The sequence below is a fragment of the Barbus barbus genome, assembly GCF_936440315.1.
Source record: "Barbus barbus genome assembly, chromosome: 26".
Taxonomy (NCBI): Eukaryota; Metazoa; Chordata; class Actinopteri; order Cypriniformes; family Cyprinidae; genus Barbus; species Barbus barbus.
Genome location: NC_136754.1, coordinates 7,181,892 through 7,195,806, shown reverse-complemented (window position 1 = coordinate 7,195,806; position 13,915 = coordinate 7,181,892). Strand labels below are relative to the sequence as shown.

The 13,915-nt window shown below is 38.1% G+C and overlaps 2 protein-coding genes across 3 annotated transcripts; one reads left to right on the top strand and one right to left on the bottom strand.

The window, feature by feature from the left end:
• Positions 1-605: 605 nt before the first annotated feature.
• Positions 606-7,320, bottom strand: trim55a (tripartite motif containing 55a; the record flags this gene model as incomplete). Of its 2 annotated transcripts, none has more annotated exons than XM_079378597.1 (10): positions 6,996-7,320; positions 6,465-6,637; positions 5,901-6,081; positions 5,701-5,796; positions 5,429-5,574; positions 3,255-3,342; positions 3,084-3,106; positions 2,861-2,985; positions 2,451-2,776; positions 606-914 (listed from the first exon to the last, which is right to left on the bottom strand). In XM_079378597.1, the coding sequence occupies exons 1-10, from the start codon at positions 7,158-7,160 to the stop codon at positions 834-836; spliced, it is 1,404 nt and encodes a 467-aa protein (XP_079234723.1). In that variant the 5' UTR covers positions 7,161-7,320. The 2 variants fall into 2 exon arrangements, with proteins under 2 accessions (XP_079234723.1, XP_079234722.1); XM_079378596.1 differs by having other exon boundaries at positions 834-914; positions 5,901-6,078.
• Positions 7,321-7,951: 631 nt separating this feature from the next.
• LOC306845793 (E3 ubiquitin/ISG15 ligase TRIM25-like) lies at positions 7,952-11,843 on the top strand (the record flags this gene model as incomplete). The annotated part of the gene is made up of 5 exons (XM_079378775.1): positions 7,952-8,533; positions 10,157-10,252; positions 10,431-10,664; positions 10,787-11,036; positions 11,317-11,843. The coding sequence occupies 5 exons, from the start codon at positions 7,952-7,954 to the stop codon at positions 11,841-11,843; spliced, it is 1,689 nt and encodes a 562-aa protein (XP_079234901.1).
• Between the last annotated feature and the right edge of the window lie 2,072 nt (positions 11,844-13,915).

Genomic DNA, 13,915 nt, shown 5'->3' with positions numbered 1-13,915 from the left:
AAAAGTCATCACGTTTTTATCTCCTGTTATATTACGCTTATTCAGATTACAGGGAGTTTGCATAAATGAAGCTGCACGTGCTACTCGCGAACACGAACACGCAGCTGCCGGTGTTGATGCGCTCAGGAGAGGAGTACTACTTCATCAAGCTGGACAACGCCTACCGGAGATCACCGTCACGCACCGAGGCTCTTCAGCTGCAGCTCACGCAGCGGCTGTTAGGAGGTAAGCTCGGACGTGTCGGTAACGGGATGGTGAACAGCCTCGAGGAGCGGGTGCGCCGGTCTGAGGATCCGCCAATTTCGCTGGATCTCACTTTTCACCTGTTGCGCGAGGTGCTGCAGATGGCGCGAGCCGAACAACTGGCCCAGCGCGCGAGCAACAACCGCAAGATCAGGAAAATAATAAACTACATGACTTACACAGTTACATTATATGTATACGCATATGTTTTTATGTTAATTTCTAAAGTGACATAAGACATGTTCAGAGTTAACTCTAATGCATAATTTAAGTCTTTTTGTAGGCCTTTTCCTTTTATTTCTTTTAAGTAGGCTAATTGGAACAGGCAGGCATATCTTCAGTATAAACATATACAAAAGACAACACGTTCATAATCCTTTATTTTGCATTTTAGTCAGCTACTACAGAAAATATTAGCCTATCAATTAATATATATATATATATATATATATATATATATATATATATATTTATCTTTTCCAATTTCTACCTTGCTATTAAATGTATATTTATGTGAAAGTAACAAAATATTAGCCTAGTTATGAAGTACAATAGGCTTTCTGGAACGTCAGGTTGAACATAGTCTGGTATTATTTTGGCATATTTAACCAGGAAAAAGAGAAAACGTGGCGTGGGCCATCCTCAGATGTCTGGTTGGGACTCGCAGTTACCTAAATATATGGAAAAGAAGGAGAAAGTCAGATGGAAAGAGACAGATGGTGATGGCTGGACAGATAAACGGAAACAAAGCAAAAAGGTTTTCATAGTGATTTGTGATCATAACAGAATACAGCATCTATCTGTGGTCATATGAAAAAGTTTTTAAATGACCTAAAAGGGTAGAGATGGGGCAGGTCAGAGTTTGGCATTTAGGTGTTTTTTGATTGTCCATCGTAATTCAGGATTATTCTGGTTTAGTCCGCACAGCTCTTTTGGGACAAAAACTTTCAGGTTTTGACGACAACAAGATTCTAAAACTACAAAGCCTATTCCCCATGTTTAAATCCCATTTTAATGATGGACAGCCTCTGGATGGACAGTGTTTGTATTGTTCTTTAATTCTGTTTAGTTGTACTTCTCAGGACACTTTCAGTTATTACTCAGTTTTTTTCTGGTTTCGGATTAATATAAGTAACTGAATTTACTAAAGCATATATGAGAATGATATTGTGACATTCATGAAATCTCTTGTGGCTAATAATGTGGCCAAAAGACATGATCTGTAGATTTGTAGAAAAGATTTTTCCCAGGCAGGCAGTTGCATTCTATGTTTTCAATTTTGCTTTAGTTTTGAGAGACAAGGTGACATGAAAAATTATGAATAAATAAATGAAAACACATGAACTATGTAAAAGTTGGTAATGTTGAAAAAGTAAAATCTATCTTTTCATGAATGTCCTACATCTGACATGGCTAATATTTTCACTTTTCAACATGTTGAATTCTGTAAGAAAACTTGTACAGTAGAAAATTATAATTTTGTCAACACGTGTTCTACTTTGTTTTACAAAAAGTAACTTGACTAATTTTAAATCCCATAATATAAAACAAAGGAAAATAAACTACAAAAGTGTCCATATTTTGGTGTGGTCTTGTACTGTCAGATTTTTAGTAAAAAGTAAGCACGAAGGTCCACTACTAACTCACTAGGATGTAACCAGATCATACAAAAGCATAGGAATGAGATCATATAAATTAGCAACCAATACCAATTCAACAAAACATAAAACAGTTATGAATTGCCATGTTAGTTTGAATCATAAGGTAAATCTCAGCAAAATATAAGATGATCCCAATAGAGCAGCCACTGTTTATGATGCCTATCCGTCCTCAGATGTTTTTCTGAGTCTTTCACTAACTGAAGTTAAAAACATTTACTGACCAATCCTAAAAAATTGTATTAAATGATCACAATTCCAAGGCATCACAAATATGGATGAGTGTAAATGTCCTTGCACACCAAGTGCAAAATTTCGTATGCATTTATTTTTTTTGTTTTCGTATTTGTCATCCTTTCCCTATCAAAGTGCATGCTACGGATCTGAAAACACAGAAAATCGAACCTGATCTGAATTCTTTTATGATGGACGAAAGTGTCTGAGGCAGTGTGTAAACGTGATTGACACAACGTGAGGTCGTATTTATTTTTTAACGTGTGAAAATTTTGGACTCCGTGTGCAAAGACCTTAAAGGAGACAGAATTTTACCTGAGCAGGTGCGTCTGTAGAAGAGTTGTGACTGATGTCCGGAGTGGGTGTGTTCTCTGCTGCATTGGTGTTCACTGATTGGCTAGGTTTTGATGACATCTGGGTGGAGTCAGCTGCCATTGGTGGAGAAATCGGTATAGGGGTTTGCCTCTGCGGGGATGGGATGGGTGTAGCCCCTGAAGCTGCCATGGGTGGAGGGTTCGGTACAGGGGTTTGTCTCTGCTGGGCCGGGGCAGGCGTAGCCACTGAAGATGTCTGAGTCTCTGGATTGACAGTACCTGCTAATTCTTCCTCATCATCATCATCCTCTTCATTGTCGTCACCATCTACAATAACAGAGAGAAAGATCTTCTATAAAGAAATTGATTTAAAAAACTGACAACCCTATGTTAAGATTAGGGTTAGTTTACCCTTGGTAAAATCTATGCTGAGTATTGCTCTTCGTTCAGGGCTGAAGTTTGCAGTGAAATGATCCATTTCTTCATATCCACGTTCCACCTTTTCTAAATGAGACACATTCCTGCCTTCTGCTATCCTGAGATGAAGACAGAATGAATAAAATGGCATAATAGAGAAGTGTCTACAAGTTAAAAAAAAAAGTTATAATCAGTAAAATGATTATTTGAATCTCACTTTTGTAGTAGAGGCTTCGTGTTCTGTAAGAGAGACATGTAGATTTAAAACATAGTATTGCATTGCTTAGGAAAAACATGCTGTCTTTTCTAATATGTAACATATTAAATTACTTTAAGTGTTTCTGATAAAGAAATGCATGCAAGACTACAATAAAAAATCTTGGCAGACCTGCAGGAAGATGGCCATCTCCGATTCCTCCATCGTCTGAATTCCTGTCTCCACTAATTTGGCTGTGTTATCCAGGTGCTCTCTGTACCTGCATAGGTGATTGCTGTGATTAGCAGAGTGTGTAAACATACGCCTGCATAAACATACAGTGGCATGCAAAAGTTTGGGAACCTCTTGCAGAATCTGTGCAAACACAACTATTAAAAAACAAAACCAATCAGAGCGCCTTATCACTAGTTTTATTTAGATTTCTCGAGTCTGCTATTAGCTTACAGCCTGTTAGCATCGGCAGTGTGGCTGCCGCTAATCTCGCTTACACTGCTAATACTCTATTCAGACACATTACCATTGTTTCACTGTTACTTGCTTAAATGTCGGATTTGTGTCTACCTTTGGGTGCAGGTGAGGACACATTCGAGCTGCATTCGGTGCAGCTGGAGCTGGAGGCCGTGGAGAAGCAGATCCGCGACCTGGTGGAGAAGCAGGCACAGCTGAGAGAACGGAGAGCTGCGCTGGAAACATCCCGGGCTGATGTAAAATGTCCCTAGAGATTGTCCCTAAGGCCGCAAAACTCTGGAATTTTGGTAGTACCTAGGATAGCAAAGTCCACTAAAGGAGGTAGAGCTTTTTCACATTTGGCTCCCAAACTCTGGAATAGCCTTCCTGATAACGTTCGGGGGTTCAGACACACTCTGTTTAAATCTAGATTAAAGACACATCTCTTTAGCCAAGCATTCACATAATGCATCTTATAATCTTGTACTGCAGTTATATCTGATCAAATGTACATTATTATTATTATTCTTTAGCTTGGGTTGAACAAATCGTTTTTGCTTATATGGAACAGCAGCTACGCTAATTATGTCTCTATTTGTTTCTCTGTTTCTGATTAACATCCCGTGGTAACTAGGAATTACAGAAGCTTCAGTCTGGATCCAACCCTTAAATGATCTGAGATGACCGAACACCTGAGAAAAGATAATGCCAACCCCTCAGAGGACCTCAGAGGATGCCAAAGCTCAGACAACATACAGAATTACCAAATTTTGCATTGAGTTAAATAAGGTTCTGCAATATATAAATATATTGTGGAAACTTAATTTCCTGTAGAGCTGCTTTGCAACGATTTGTATCGTAAAAAGCGCTATACAAATAATAAAAAAAAAAGGTTCAAACATTCACTGATGCTCCAGAAGGAAACACCATACAGTAAGAGCCAGGGGGTGAAAACTTTTGAACAGGACGAAGATGTCCAAATTTTCCTTATTTTGTTGAAATATAATTTTTTTCCATTTAGTACTGCCCTTAAGAAGCAACAGAAGATACCTGCATGTTTCCCGGAAGACAAATTAAGTACAATTTACCTGGATCTTCAAATTCAAAACATTTTATGCACTTAATGCATCGTGTTTCCTTCTGGAGCATCAGTGAATGTTTGAACCATTTTTAATAGTTGTGTTTGAGTCCCTCAATTGTCCTCGGTGTGAATAGATGGATCTCAAAATCATACAGTCATTGCTGGAAAGGGTTCAAATATGCAAAAGATGCTGGTAAACTGAAGATTCCACAGGACATGGAGGATTTTTCTGAAGAACAGTGCTCAGTTTAACTGTTCAGAACAAACAAGGGACTCATGAAAAACCATCACAAAACAAAAAACAGTCGTTGATCATCCAGGTAACCACACACAGTATTAAGAACCAAGGTTCCCAAACTTTTGAAGGGGGTTATTTTAATAATTTCAGCTATTTATTTTTTTCTTGTGACCTATATGTGAAACATCTTTTATGTAAAATATCTTACTCAGGACAGTACTAAATAAAAAATAGCATGCATTTTGTATGAGCTCTTATTTTGTTAAAATTATTCACATTTTCACAGATTCTGCAAGGGATTCCCAAACTTTTGCATGCCACTGTACTTATGGAAAGCTAGAGAAAACATGCTGTAAAGGACATTAAAAACTTTGAGTGAAGCAGATAGATTAAATAAAATAAGATTTAATGAACATCATGAACATTTATCAGTGTGTGTGTATATATATATATATATATATATATATATATATCTGCATATGAAGTATATTTAGAATTTTTCATCAGACAATTATTGTAGAAATACTTTTTTTTTTTTTTTGTGTATAGTGTGCAGCATTTTTGTGTGTGTGCATGTACTTGCGCTGTAGGCCACCGATGTAGTCAAGTTTCTCCTGTTGTTCTGCGGTGATCTTCAGTGTAAGTTCTCCTCTGCGCTCTTCCAGAAGAGCGTACAGACGATCAAACCACTCACATACACGAGACTTCTGCCTACGACCATTCTCCTACACACAATAACATATGCACTATCATTACTTAGAGCGTAATGTAATAAATAACTGAAAGTTTTGATGAAATGTTCAACAGAAAAAAAAAACAGTAATTGCTGCTGATAACACACACATGCTGACCTCTACAGATCTGCAGCTTTCCTCTAGCTGACTGATGACACCCTGAATTCTGTCATTGTTGCCAACCAACACGGCAACGCCATCAGACAACTCGGTCTAAACACACAATCACATAAATATAAACTGATCAATCATCGTGTAGATTTACTACGAAGGTGCAGGGAGAGAAAAGCAGAAAGATCGATTTAAAGCAGTCTCACTTTCTGTGTTTCGTAGACAGATTTGAGTGGAGCAACTTCACAGGACTGATGACTCCCAAAAACTTTACATAGTGAACAAGTGGGAACAGAGCAGGTCATACAGTATATATTGATCTTCTCATCCTGATGGTCCTCACACATCAACACGTCATTCTTCAGTTCTGGTTCAGGCTTACTGCTGCTGACAGAGAGATTTTAAATAACCTTTAGACCTACTAGTTCTTAAATTGGATATAAGTAGCCTATATAGAGTATAGAATATGAATCTTCAAAAAAAAAGAGAGAGAGAGAAGTGAAAGTAACTGCTATTGTTCATGATGATGCGTTTCCAAATGTGTGTGTGTGTGTGTGTGTGTTGGGACAACTGATAAACACAGAAAGTGTGTCTGAAATAGCTCCTGTCACATTGGCCTACTTATAAATATAGCCCAACACATACACAAACTGACAACGTGCTGAAATAATAGAATAGAATAGAATGGGAGGTCGGATTCCAAATGATTATACAGCGTAAATGATTGGAGGAGAATGCGAAGCTGGAAGGTTTAGTTATAGTAACAGTACCTGCTGGATTCCTGTTTGTACATATCTATGATGTTCTCCACCAGCAGGTTCCTCTGCAGGCCATACACTCCATGTCTATCCAGAACCACTTCATGTCTACAGGATGGGCAGCGGAACCGGCCACCAGAGCCCAATGAAGAACCTCCTCGTGTGGGCAAGTAGGGGTTTGAGGCCTAAAAAAGTACATCATTTAAAAAAATGTCCTTGCAAGGAAATGGAACATACTATTAAATCTGCTCTCAGTGGAAGAATGAAATCACCCATAACTTGACCAACTTCTCCAGTTGCACACACACAAATATGTATTACATATAAGTTATAACATGTTGCCATCATTATACAGCAGTACAGCTGCTGATTTTAAAATCAAGCTTAAACTGGTGGTTGTTCCAAGCACCACACAATCTTGAACCAGTAATAGGCTTATACTAACTGTCCATACCAGCTTCTCAAGATGTTTAATTAAATATAATGTGTTATGAAACAGCATGCCCTAAAACAAAATAGTTAACTTTGTGTATATATTGGTACCTGAAAGATGTCATTGGCACATTTACGGCAAAGGTTGTGCTGGCACGGTAAGATCACCACCGGTTTGGTGAAGATCTCAAGGCAAATAGGGCATATCAGCTGCCTCTCCAAATTCTCCATGGTCTCGCGCGTTCTTGGGCACCAATAATCCAAACCCACGCTCATCACGCGGAGCGCACGCGCTTGGTGAACACACTCGGGTGTGTGCTGGCTGCTCTGTTTATTTTTATTTTCTTACAAAAGAAATGCAGTTGTAACGTTGTCTCCCCGTGTGGGACGCGTACAAAACGCTTCGTCACCTTCCTCCACGCGCTCCTGTAGGTCTGTTTTTAGAATGGGTACGTCAAGGTTGCCATGATTACGTGACCATATATGAAAACTGCACTGAGCGAGACCGGACAGCTGTCTGACCCCCACCACAAGCTCGCAAACCTCCCCTACGAGTCCGGGAATCACGCACACCCCTGGAACCAGTCATCTTTTCCCATGCAAGTTAATGAGATGATTTTCTTGTTAAAAATTCAACTTAAGTCCGTATGGTGTAAAGAAGATTCATTTGCACTTCCATTTTTGTTTTGATTATAATCGTCTCAGAAATGTTAAATTTGAAAGCGTTTGCTTAAATGATCGGTACTGGTTTTGTAGATAAATATTAATTTATGTAGAAAACTTTATTTATTTGTTTGCTTTAAAACATTTTTTACAGGTTTTAGACAGTTTACTAATCACTGCTAGAATAGCACACTGACATGAAAAACAGTGTTAGATCGTCATCTAGTTGTTTAGTATTGCATTATATTGTGGACCTTTTTTATTATGAACAGTTTGCAGATAATGCAGGTGTGTCTCACGTACAAACTCAACGGTATTGCACACGTCTCTTTTAACACAAAACCAGGAAACAAGGGAATTTAACAGTTCTGTGTTTCTATTTATTTGTGTCTACACACTGTACAATGGCAGAATCCAGTATTTCAGTGGCTCGGGATGAGTTCAGCTGTTCAATCTGTCTGGATCTACTGAAGGATCCAGTGACCCTTACCTGTGGACACAGTTACTGTATGAGCTGTATTACAGGCTGCTGGGATCAGAAGGGAGTCTACAGCTGTCCTCAGTGCAGACAGACCTTCACTCCAAGACCTGTTTTAGGTAAAAACACCATGCTGGCTGAAGTGCTGGAGAAACTCAAGAAGACAAAATTGCAAGCTGCTCATCCTGCTCAGGGTTACTCTGGATCTGAAGATGTGGAGTGTGACGTCTGTACTGGGAGAAAATATAAAGCCATCAAGTCCTGTCTGGTGTGTCTGGAGTCTTACTGTCAGACTCATTTTGATCGTCATGAAGAATTTCACTCTGGCAAGCGACACAAAGTGACAGATGCCATTGGAGAATTAAAAGAGATGATCTGCCCTCAACATGATAAACTGAAGGAAATTTTCTGTCGTACTGACCAGTTCTGTGTATGTTATATGTGTACGGTGGATGAACACAAAAACCACAACACTGTATCAGCTGCTGCAGAGAGGACTGAGAAACAGGTATGAACTGTATCATACAGAAATAAATGTATTTTATACAATATATTAATATTTTATACTCTATTGACGAAATGAAAATAACTTATAGGCTACATGGGAAGAAGCTATCCTGTGCGGTAATGTTTTAAATAATTTGGGTGAACTGATGGCTTATCATGTTATCATGGTGTGCTCACAAGTTCAATTCTAATTAGCGAAAAGCAGAGTGAAATGTGTCCACTTCTGTTTAATGATATACTTTTATAGTCAGTCTCTGTTCATAAAGATACTCCATGAAATCACATCAGAACATGTTAATAATTCTCCTGTCTTGTGTAGCCAAACTTTTGACTAAAGGGAAACTTAATCTGATTAATATCTGCCTAACTACAGGTGCATCTCAAAAAATTAAAATATTGGAAAAAAGTTCTTTACTTTTTTTTGTAACTTATTTCAAAAAGTGAAACTTTCCTATATTCTAGATTCATTACATGTAAAGTAAAACATTTCAAAAGGTTTTTTTGTATTAATTTAGATGATTAGAGCTTACAGCTCGTGAAAGTCAAAAATCCAGCATCTCAAAATATTAGAATATTTACATTTGAGTTTAATTAAATGACCATCTCTAAAGTATAAATTCCTAGAATCTCTTGATCTTTCAAACCACAATAATGGGGAATACCGCTGACTTGGCAATAGTCCAGAAGACACAGAAACATTGTCAGAAGCATCTTACCTGAGCTAAGGAGAAAAAGAGCTGTATTGTTGCTCAGTGGTCTAAAGTCCTCTTTTCAGATAAAAGTAAATTTTGCATTTAATTTGAAAATCAAGGTCTGGAGTCTGGGGGAAGACTGGAGAGGTACAGAATCCAAGCTGCTTGAAGTCCAGTGTGAAGTTTCCGAAGTCAGTGATGATTTGGGGTGCCGTGATGTCTGCTGGTGTTGGTCCATTGTGTTTTATCAAGTCCAGAGTCAAATGCAGCCATCTACCAGGAGATTTTGGGGCACTTTATGCTTCCATCTGCTGACAAGCTTTATGGAGATGCTGATTTCCTTTTCCAGGAGGATTTTAGCACCTGCACACAGTGTCAAAACCACTTTCCAAGTGGTTTGCTGACCATGATATTACTGTGCTTGACTGGCCAGCCAACATGATTGACCTGAAACCCATATGGAATCTATGGGATATTTTCAAGAGAAAGATGAGAAACAGTCAATCCAACAATCCAGACGAGCTGAAGGCTCAATAGTGCCTCAGCAGTGCCACAGGCTGATCGCTTCCATGCCACACCTCAACTGATGCTGGAATTTGTGCTAAAGGAGCCCTGACCAAGTATTGAGTGCATAAATGAACATACTTTAAAGAACTAGAACTTTTCTGTTTTGCAAATCCTTTTTTTGATTGATCTTAGGAAGTACTCTAATATTTTGAGATACTGGACTTTTGACTTTCAGCTCTAATCATCAAAATTAAAACAAAACTTTTGAAATGTTTTACTTTACATCTAATAAATCTAGAATATATAGGTTCCACTTTCTAAAAAAAAAAAAAAATGTTATGAAATTTTCACAATATTCTAATTTTTTTAGATGCACCTGTATACAGAGGACTTATTTTTCACATGATATTTCTGTGGTCTTACAGAAACACTTGGAAGAGACCCAGAGAACAAACCAGCAGAGAATCCAGGAGAAACAGAAGAAGCTTGATGAGCTAATAGAGACTGTAGAGTCTCACAAGGTGAGTTTTGAGCAGAAGATCAACTGCTGGCTGCTGTTTAAGAGCTGTTTGAGACTCAGTTAGGACTCTCCTTCCAGTCAGTCACTGAAGCCCACTGTGGGGAACAGGCTGTGAGGCAGCAGTAAGAGCTGAGTGAATGGACTGATTCTGATGCTTCTCTCTCTGTGTGTCCTAACAGCGCTCTGCACAGGCAGCAGTGGAGGACAGTGAGAGGATCTTTACTGATCTGATCCGCTCCATTGAGAGAAGCCGCTCTGAGGTGACACAGCTGATCAGAGATCAGGAAAAGGCTGCAGTGAGTCGAGCTGAAGAACAACTGAAGCAACTGGAGCAGGAGATTGATGATCTGAAGAGGAAAGGCACTGAGCTGGAGCGGCTTTCACACACAGACGATCACATCCATTTTCTCCAGGTAACAGAGATCTGACAAACAGGACAGTGGTCTTTAGGAAGGGAAGAGCATGTTGTATAGAGATTGTGTTTTTATCAAATGTTTCTGTGTCTTTAGCTGGTGTTTCTCTTGTGTCTGTGTAGAGTTTCCAGTCTCTGTCTGTTCCTCCTGGATCTACAGACTCTCCCAAAATCAGTGTCAGTTCTCGTCTCTCTATTGATGATGTTGGTAAATCTGTGTCTGATCTAAGAGAGAAACTGGAGCATTTCTGCAGAGAGGAGATAAAAAAGATATCTAATAGAGGTAAAATACTGGACACACCTGCTTCCTCAGTGAGACACAACCAGAGCATTCCCACTCCAAAATATGAGAGCAGGAACGAGTTTCTAAAATGTAAGTATCAAGATGAGCACAGACACACACATACACACAAAAACAAGCTACTGTACATTTAAACACTGTAAAGAACACAGGTGTACACCGATGAATCAAATAAATATCCAAAATTGGATGTTTTGCCAGTGACTGACTGTTGTATGCTGAAATACATGTTTCCCTCTGATTCCTACAACTTATTTAGAAAACATGAAATATAAGTTTCAGTTAACATGCTGTTTTATTGATTAAAATTCAGATGATTCAGTATATTGGTTTTATATTCTTTCCCCGTCAGATTTCCAGCGATTCACTCTGGACCCAGACACAACATTTAAACACCTTTATCTGTCTGAAGGGAACAGAGTGCTTACTTTCGGCCCTATTCAGCCATATCATAATCATCCAGAAAGATTTGATGTATACGCTCAGGCGTTGTGTAGAGAGAGTGTGAGTGGATGCTCTTACTGGGAGGTTGGATGGACTGGACATAGATGGTTGAGTATAGCAGTGTCATATAAGAGTATTGATAGGAAGGGAGACGGTAATGCAGTTAAACTCGGAAGTAATAGTAATTCCTGGTCTTTGATGTGCTTTCTTGGCAAATGTCATTTCTGGCACAATGGTGGAATGACTGCACTTCCTTCAATCCCCTCGCCCTGTAGAATAGGAGTGTATGTGGATCAAAGTGCAGGAACTCTGTCCTTCTACCATGTCACTGACAAAATGAACCTCATTCACAGAGTCCAGACCACATTCACTCAGCCTCTCTATCCTGCATTCTGGATAGATCCTGGAATAGGTGTGAGGCTGTTTGATCCTTAGTATTGATGGTATAACGATTCTACCAATAATAATCCTATATCACAGGGTTTGAGTTTCAGATTAATATAATGGTTGTAATGGGAGACTGAGGAAGAAAATTGCAATAACCAAGAGTAATATTCCTACTGTGATTAAGGCTGATCATTTTATGTTTTTAACATTATTTGTTGATGGTAACGTCTTCATTCATTTAGCATGTTAAATATTGGTTAATATATCCTGTTTATGACAGACAAAAAGGCCTATTCTTGCAAGTGGTATATATATTTACGTAACAATATAATCATGAACATGCATTTAATAAAAAGCAAATGTATTTTGTACTTAAAACACATTGAAAGAAATGTGAAATTTTGAAGTAGACTGAAATATTATTTTGCTGTAAAACATACTCCTGCGATCTTTAGTTTATTTACAACTTTGATTTGTTTTGTTTTTTTGTTGTTGTTTTTTTTTTAACAGTGTACACTTTTAACATGTCAAATAAAAGATTGTGGGGTTGAAGCTGTGGAGCTCATCCTTTAATATCTGTATGATTCTTTACTATTTAGCACTGGATAATTGAGCCATTGATGTTGCCACTGATTTTACTCTGTTACTCCCACCTGTCCCTCAGAACTGCATCTGGAGTGATGGGGGTAATTCTGAGGGTTGTCCCCCTTAAAAATATCATTACAAACCACTCTGTGTATTGTAAATAATATAATAGACATGTACTTAAAATAACTGTGTAGTAAAACAATATAAACGCAAAAAAGCGGTTTAAGGCTGAACATGTTATGTTGTTTACATCATTTGTTGATGTTAAAGAGAAAAAGATATAAGGACATAATTTTGTGCAATCATGAACATGCATTTTAAGAAGAAACAAATCAAATTAAAATACAGATGACTGCTAGTCACCATTAATTAATTGTATATGTTCTCCATTCAACATCAGAATGTGCTTCTTCTCTGTCCAAAAGCATTTGAACATTTTTTATGTGATTGAACACATTCAATTTAACATGAAATGTTGAAGTAGAAAGACTGAAATAGTATTTTCTTGTCAAATGTACTCAAGCAATCTTTGGAAATATATATTATTTAAAGTGTACGCTTTTAAGATGTTAAATGAAAAATGAAGCTTAAGAGATCATCCTTTATAATATCTGTAGGATTATTTAATATTTAGCAGTGGATAATTGAGCCATTTGCGTTGCCATTGATTTCTCTAACACTCCCACTAAGACCAAGTCCAATTTTTACATTTGTATTCTCCATTAAATGCGTCATCCGGTAGGCGTGGCCTATTTGAGAATCTGCATAGGTCACCGATCATGCGCAGTTGGGTATCTATTTACTTCAGATACCTGTCCTGATCACAGGTGTTTCATGTCAGATTACATTCATACTGTTATAACTTCAGATACCTGTCCTGATCACAGGGGTTTCATGTCAGATTACATTCATACTGTTATTACTTCAGATACCTGTCCTGATCACAGGTGTTTCATGTCAGATTACATTCATACTGTTATAACTTCAGATACCTGTCCTGATCAAAGGGGTTTCATGTCAAATACCTTTTATATTATATACAGTACCTTCAGATACATTTATTGTTGTTGTTGTAAAACCATGGTTAATTTTCGAAAGGAGACTGGCTACAACTTAACGTTACAGTAAAATACAATCACGCTATTGACGGTTACTGCACGTTATACATTTCTTCTGGTTGTTTGTTTTCGAAAACCGTTTAAATGTAAGGTTATAAAACATAAAAAAATAACCTGTATGACTGTTTTGTTCTTCATTATCAATCTGAGCTGATCCTGGGATTGGAAATGCCCGCGCAAAAAAAACCGCATTCTACGCATGATCGGTGACCTTAATTTTAATTTTAATTTTTTTTTGGAAAGGGGGCGTTTTCCCAACACCCCCAGAAACGCCCATTTTACGTCGTGGTAATGAAACCCCTGGAATTTAGTGACAGCCGTTAGGAATAGTGAAAGCCATTTTGGTGCATCTGGCAGCATTGAAAAAAGAACTACAGAGCAGGCAAACAGAGAGACCTTTATGTGTGGATCAGT